This window comes from Propithecus coquereli, unplaced genomic scaffold (assembly GCF_000956105.1).
Source record: "Propithecus coquereli isolate 6110/MARCELLA unplaced genomic scaffold, Pcoq_1.0 Scaffold96, whole genome shotgun sequence".
Taxonomy (NCBI): domain Eukaryota; kingdom Metazoa; phylum Chordata; class Mammalia; order Primates; family Indriidae; genus Propithecus; species Propithecus coquereli.
Window position 1 is genome coordinate 5,068,614 of NW_012155951.1, and position 7,986 is coordinate 5,076,599.

Genomic DNA, 7,986 nt, shown 5'->3' on the forward strand with positions numbered 1-7,986 from the left:
CATATTTACCAGCAATGGAAGACATAGTCGTTCTAGCAAAGTTTGGTGTCTGGAGTTTCTAACATCTCTTGAGCCTGAAATTGTCACATGTCTTTTTTCCTTCCGCCTCTTCCTTGAGAGGCAACAAAACATCAAAAGGATAGTTTTCACCACTGGCATTTTTACATTGGTTTTTGACCTCTTAAGTCCCTAAAGGGTAGTGAAGGGCACTTAAAGGATGACCAGAATGAAGGCGAAGAGGCCGGACTGACCTCACACACCTGGAGACTTCTTTCTCGTCCTCAGTTTCTTCGTCTAGAGGAGAAGACTGAATTGTTCTAATTTATACGGTTTCTTGAAGCACTGTTAATCCATTATTTAATTTAACTTTTTGTTTAAGATACAAGTTTAATTACTTTGGAATTCTAAAAAAGTGGATGGGATACAAATCACACTGACATTATCGTTAAAACTTTCATGAGGTTTTTACAGGGCTGAAATGTTGATTTATTAATGTGCTTTTTTTCATAAAAATTAATGATTTGGATCAGTATTTTTGAAGGAAGACAGCTACACCAGGTGTGTGTGTGTGTGTGTGTGTGTGTGTGTGTGTGTATAAAAATATGGGGAATTAGAGGCTGAGCTAGACTGAAGCAAATGGATGAAAGAAGTAGAATATCATATGTCCAAGTGAGTTTTGTATTAACTCTTGCTCCCTACCCTACTTTGGTGGTCAGCATCTATTTATTCTCCTTAGTATTCCTTTCATCCTATAGCTTCTGGTTCATTTGTTCTGTCCTGTAAGTCCAGAGTTCCCAAGTACAGTAAACTACTTAGACCTATTACATCCAAAATGCTATAAGAATGTATGGTCTAGTTTCCCTTCTTCATCCTCAAAACTCACATATTCTTTGTCTCTTCCACCATAAGCCCCACTGCTCAACTTTTAAAAGCAGCAACTAGATCATATGACAAATACATTTATGTTGTTGATATTTTAATTAGATGACTAAATTCTCTACTTTCTTACATTTACATTTAATATTGGGTGGGTGGCCTAAAAGAATGGCTGCACTTTTGCCATCTAACCCCAAACAGAAACTCTAGTGGGAAAATTTCAATCCAAGCAGAAGGGTTTACGTGAAAGCTGAAAGTAGAGAGGACTTAGGCCAGGGAGTTTTAGGGCTTAGATTATATAAAGATCCAAAGAAGAAGAACTATGACTTTAATTCTCATAAAGATAGAATGCTTAGTCTTAGATGTTACATGTGTAATGGGGAACATTACGTTTTGAAATAGATATATAAAAAAATATATAAAAAGATATATTTCCATATCTTGAAATTTTTTTGACCCATCACTGTCTATCTTTTATATACATGTTATACATATATAAAAAAATTATTGGGATGGGGTTTTGTACTACAACAGAAGAACAGAAGCCCCCTAAAACAAGGGAGTCATTTCACATCTTTGACTACCCAATTCTGTTTTGTTTGTTTGCTTATTTGCTTATTTTAGGTTCTAGCATGTTTGCAAGGTTGCTTAAAATTCTGCTCCCCTTCCAGTAGATGGTTTGTAGAAGAGAGACATCGATAAAGCCAGTAGGTCAACATATTCTTCCTAACACCCCATCCAAAGCATTTCAGACTGAATATTGGTGTGAGGTTGCTTGTAACAGCCACAGGGAAGTTTGAGAACACTGAGGCTACTGATCAACTTCCCCATGGCTATGGACACAATTGGTGTTTACAGCCAATCTGCATTCTGACTGGTCTGTGCTTGTATAATACTTTTGCCAAGAAATACTAGGATTAATCTGGACTTCTTTGGCCATCTGCACATGAGATGGACAGAGGTGAGAGAAGAGAGCTGGAATAGCTTCACTGAGGCACTACTCAGGAATCCCCATGGCCTCTTTGTGTCATGCCAGGTATCCCAAAGGGAGGCAGAGGTGCTGGAAGAGGTGGACTGATCCTTGAGTCAGGATAAAAAGACTATGTTGGGAAGGACCTCAAAACCCAAGGCAAAGGGGCAAGTTCGTGGCCTCCAGGAGAGAGTACCTGTTCATCATGGCCCATTTGCCCATTCCTGACCTGCCTCAAAGTCAACCAGTCCAGTAAATAGAAATAGACCGGACCTTTGATTAAAAAGATCATAGATGATACAGAGGATACTGCAGGGCTTAGAAGAGGAGGAAACTACTGTCATGAGGTCACATAAACCATACCTTTCCCCTATACCTAGATGCAATTTTGAAAAGGAGAATAAGAAGAGCAGAACTTTGAAAGATCAAACACTGCCCTGAGTACACCAAGCAGACAGAGATTGTGTTAAAGAGATTTCTTAAATTATTGCCTTAGATTAGCAATAAATTACTGGCCTGAGCTAAAATTTAATCCCTCCTGCCACCAGTTATCCATTAGTCAGGGGCTCATGAGAAAGAACAGATGAGTTATAGAGAAACAGAGTGCCTATCTGTTCCTTGCACATCTGAGCATGATGTGAATGATGTGTGGCTCAGCTGCCCATGATCTTTCCTCACTGATATTTTCTACAGAAGTTCCCGGGCTCAACTAGTGCCAACTGAACACAAAATAGGATATCTAAGAATGCCATTTGTCTCTGATCTGACAAATTATTTTATCATGGGGATCTACAGGATAAGTTAATGAAAAAATACTGTATGTAGGTAGATGATACATTTCTGAAAGGCAGAAATTGTATTCATATTTGCCTTTTGGTACGTAGTAGGCATTTAGTCACTGTTTGATAAATAGTGTTGGGTAACTACACATTTGTCTACAATAAACACTGATGCATATTGCTCAAAAGTTTCTTAACACTTGCTTGACAATGCAAGCATATGTACATTGTAGTTCTTTGAGCTTTTGGAAATTACTTAGATGTCCTAGGTCTGGTTAGAATTTTCAGGGATATGATCAGAAACAAGATCCTGATTTTGGTCTTATACCTAAGACAGTGTTTCAATAGTCCTTGGGCAGAAATATCTAGGTTTTATTAGAGAATATTTCCTTTTGTTCCATCCATCTGAAAAAGGACTGGTTTAAAATAAAGCTTAAAGTCTGCTCCTATCTCTGCTGGTGATAACTATGTCAAATTCTTTTAGCCTGTGAGTAATAGTTTATAAACCTCCTTCCTACTATAGAATAAAATGGCTGGACTTGGTAATTGGTCCCTAATCCAAATCTCACTGACAATTTCTAAACTACATAAATTATTTATCAGGATTTGAGGAGTATAAAGAAAGAGATTGAGTAAGGGAGAAATGGGATACAAGACTCTAGAGCCAAAGGCAGACAAGTTGACAATGAAAGATGAAAATTAAAATTTGCAAAGACTTGGTTGTATTAGAAAATGCACCACACACTATCATTTAGGGATACGGTAATCATCAGGTTTTCGAAAATGTAAGCAGATCACAGGAAAATAGTTGCCAACTACCACATTCCCTAGCTTGCATCTTTTGGCAAACAGAAGAGTCACTGAGGTAAGGAAGCATTCCTAAGGCCTTCCCAGGCTTGTAAGGGTTCTGGGAGTTAAGCAAAGAATGTACTGGAGGTGAGTGTGCCAACTTAACAGGACAAAAGTGAAGATTAAACATTCTGAACCAAAAAAAAGGGGAAGAAGCAGAGACCGGCTCTAAGACTATAAGAATCTTGTTAGCTTTATATTATCTCCTTGTTTATTCTTTTTTCTTTTATTTTGGCTTTTCTTCCTAATTTTAAGTGCTTTAGAATTAAAAAAGGTATAGTGAATTTGGTTTTAGGGGCAATATGGGGGGGCAGAAAACTGGCTAGTTTGTGCCCTACTCCACCAAACACTTGGTTTGAGAAAAACCCTAAGGGACAAAGTGGCTACAGTTACTAACAAAAGGTAATTACAGGCCAAGTTCTTTGATCCTAGGACCTAGCAGCAAAAAAACAAAAGAGAAATCTATGTGGGTTTGAGAAAGGGCCCTGGCCCCAAGCAGTAAAAGGACCCACAGGTACAGTATTCTGAAAGGCTGATTTTTAGTCTAATAGCTAAAAATCAATAATCTCTAAATTCCCTTCCCATTGCATCTATCTCGGTATGTAAAATGTGTCTCTTTCTCATCTGAGATTTTATAATCCCATTGTTCTTTCAGTGGAGTGAAATTCCCAGGTAAATGTTAAGCTACAGGAAGTCAGGGCCCTTGTCTGAGTGAATCTGTTCTATGTTCTCAGAGTTTAGCAAGTGCTAGAGGCATTGTGAATAAAAGAAGTGATGGAATATTGAATGATAACTATGCCCCTCAACCCTCTTCTTCCTTAATTTATGATAAAAACTGCCTCCAACCCATGAAGATTGGTTGGATGGGTTCCATCTCATGCTTAGTTTTATGGTTTTCCTCTTAGCACTTGTCTGTTAAACACCCAGCGCTCTCTTTTCCGGCAGTGTGTTTTCTGAGCTTGAATTTAAATAAACCAATTCACACAATGGAAAAAGTGAATGAATGGGCAATTTCATTTTACGTGATGATCCATTGTAAAAAAAACAAGAGAAAGCCTCTAATGGTTGGCATTTCATGTAAGGGGAAAGAGGAGATTTTGGCAATATAGGGTCTCTGGAGTCATCAAGCCTTGTGCACTGCAGATGGTCCTGATGCAGGGGAACTGATCCTAAGAGAGACTCTTCATCAGGAAGAGCAGGGTGCCCTTTTATAAGTATATGAACCACCAAATTCACAGCAGCTGCTCTTTTCCTGTTACAGAGACAATATTCTTTTGCTACAGCCCAGTGACTTCCCTACAATAATTTTGCCAAAGCTTAACAGGGGCAGAACACTATAAATACTGGGATATTTTATTTCAGCTCTCCAGTGACCCACAACCCATTCTTATTATTAATAATTCCTCTAAATTTTATCTCTGGAGCATTCAAGAAGAAGCACCATGACTTCTACACTTAAGGAAAGACCGGGCTGCAGATTCCTGTCCTGAATTATTTCCTAAGCTTCTTCGTTATTTACTGAGATTCCTGAAATGCAAACAACCACAGTGTTATCAGGCAAAGGCAGATCCCCAGAGCCTTTTATCATTCTGGCTGCAATTTTGCATATTTCCTTTATAACCAGACAGCATACCAAATGAAGCTAGACTCTTTAAAGGGAAATGAGGCAATTGGAATGTCAATTTTATTTAGTCGTATATTGTAAAAACTAAACAGCATATCCGGCTGATTGACAAAATCCATCCAACTGTTAAAGGCAAAACAAAACTATCTCAAGAGGTACAGTTATGCAGATCTTGCTTTTACCTACAGGCAGAGATTTAAAGGGAGACAGACAGACAGAATATTAAAGCAGAATGCTACATCTGGAATTGTCCAACTGATAAAATTCAGAGAGAAAGAGAGAGTGAGGGACTCAAACGCAGGGATATCATGTCATATTTTCTCTCTTCTTCTTCTTCAGTGAGCCTTTTAGCTTCTTCCACAGGCTGTCTTTTCGCTTCAGTTTCTTTTCCATTAGGGATGACATGGACTCTTTCTTGCGGATTTCCCTCACTAAGCCATGAAAGGCATCATCAATACAGAATCTGAGGGCTGCAGAGGTCTCAAAAAAACCACAGTTATATTCTTGGGCCAGACTCAAACCTTCTTCTGTAGAGACCTAAGGGAAAAATAAACGATATTAAAAAGAAACAAAGGAAGAGATCCTTCAATTAAAAAATATATGTTCTCTACTAGGACTGCGGGCCCCAGTAACATAAACAATGTAAATGTGAGAATTTATTTTAAGGGAAATTCCTAGAATTTCTGAACTTGAACAACAAATGAGAAATTAGAATCCCTGCAAAAGACAGCTGTTTAAAACTGATTATGAATGAAACTAGAAATTAGCTCTCCAGACTTCAAAGATGCAACATAGCATAGTGGTCAAAAGCATGGCTATAGATTAAAACGAGTTTGTTTCACCGCTTCGACTACTTTTTAGCTTTGCAAACTCGGGTGGGTTTCTTCTCCTTTTTGTTTCAATTGCTTCATCTGTAACAGGTGATAATAATACCTATTCAAAAGCTCTTTGTTAGGGTTAAATGAGATCAACTGTAAAAGGTACATGAACAAGCTGGGCACATATTTAAAATTCTACAAATGTTAGTTATTATTATAGTTCAGGGCTTTCCTTTAAGAATAATGACACGGTAAATTTGTCATGAAACTTTAAAAAACAATCTTCTAGCAAAAGAAAACAAAAAACAAAACACCACCGTTAGGATAAATAAGCCTTTGTCTAACCAAGCACCCCAGAGTAGGCTTAAAGCTCCATGAGTCTTTTGTGGCACTTAACTATGTCGTGGTTCATGCAACTGTAACGGATCTAGAGATCATAAACTGACTGAGGTCGGGGACATGCCTCATTTAGCATCCCTTTAGAATTTATTACAGCTCCTGATGCCTAAGTCACCATTAGAGATATTTGAAGAGTTAAAAGAATGATTAATAAAATCACCCAGGGTTTAATAAGTATTAACTAAGATATCAAGATAAATTACACACAGTTATTGAAACAGTGAGTGGATTATGTATCACTGAACTGATGCTAATATTCCCATGCTCCCATAAAGCCCTGCTGGATTATCAGTCTGAGACCATGAGTGACTAGACTTGGACTGCAGTGAGTGGAACTCCCAGCCCACCTATGTGGAATATGTATAACTAAGAAAAAAACTTTATTCTTTTAAGCTGTTGACATTTTGCCATTGTTTGTAAATCAGAGCAGAAACCAACTTTCTTAACTGACACACCACACTTAATGGCTAGTAAATAGCTGAGCTGGGTGTAAAAATCTGTCAGGTCTATCTGATTTCAAAGACAGGTCCTCCACTCTAGTCTGTGATAGATTAACCTCCCCAAGGGCTGTTAAATAGAGATGAATAACTGTCATATTTTAACTCTATAAGACACATAGTGCTTGGATTCTTCCCTTTTTCTTTTATTCCTGCTGGTAAACACACCTGTCCTTTTTGGAGCTCATTTCTATCTTATAGTAACTTAAGAAATGCAGCTAAAACAAGTAACTAAAGCTATTAAAGTCTGTCTTACCAGCAATGGAGCAAAGATATGTTTATGAAGTAACTTGACTGATTGTCAAGTTATCACAAGTGATAATCTTACCACATAGTTTGACACCATGTAACATGGGTTATCATTTATTTTTTAGTCATCCATAAGAATTTTCTCCACCCAGAAGCCAATGATGTGTATTTTACATTTTTCTGTAGCAACACAACATTTCTGGAACCATTTTCTATTAATCAGCTTTTATGAGGTTATACATAAACTAAAACAGCCTCAAAATCTCTGTGACTTACAAAAATATTTGTTTTTCTCTCACACTGTTCCTTGATAGCTGAGGAGTAAGTAGACTGTGGCATCTCAGCTCTAGGCTGTTGGTTAGGTTCTGATTTGTTCCTTCTATTCTCTTATTTTGGGATTCAGGCTGAAAGAGCACCTCTTATTTGGGAATTGATGTTGCCATGACAGAGGGCAGGTGTACAAGAAGCAGTGATAATTCTACCCACACCCCAGTGGCTAAATGACACATGGAGAAACCTAAAGTTGATGAGGCAAGATGTATACTCAGCTCACATTGAAGCATGGCAAGACTAGGGAGAAAATAAGGAATTATAAAGGAAAAATTGAACCTATCACAATCAATATAAATGCAGTATGCTCTTTAATTTAAAAAGACAAAGATTGCCAGGCCAGATTTTTCAAAAATCACTTGCAGTTGCAACAGTGTACACGTGAGGATACAGAAAGAGTGAGATTTGAATGGAAATTTATACAAAAAGAAAGCTGGTATAGTAACATAAATATCAGACTAAGTAGACCGTAAATAAAAACGACTGTTATTAAGGGAATATATTTTATAATGATGAAAATATCAATCTATTAGGAAGGTATTATACTTATAAACTTATATGTACTCAAAAATATAGCCTAAGTTTATATGAGGAA

At 37.4% G+C, this 7,986-nt stretch overlaps 1 protein-coding gene across 1 annotated transcript in view; it reads right to left on the reverse strand.

The window, feature by feature from the left end:
- Window positions 1–5,136: 5,136 nt before the first annotated feature.
- RIT2 (Ras-like without CAAX 2) overlaps window positions 5,137–7,986 on the reverse strand; it is a 290,494-nt gene continuing 287,644 nt past the window's right edge. The window contains exon 3 of the mRNA XM_012665091.1: window positions 5,137–5,635. Coding sequence (XP_012520545.1) covers window positions 5,405–5,635 — 231 coding nt within the window. The 3' untranslated portion in view covers window positions 5,137–5,404. The remainder of the gene's footprint in view (window positions 5,636–7,986) is intronic.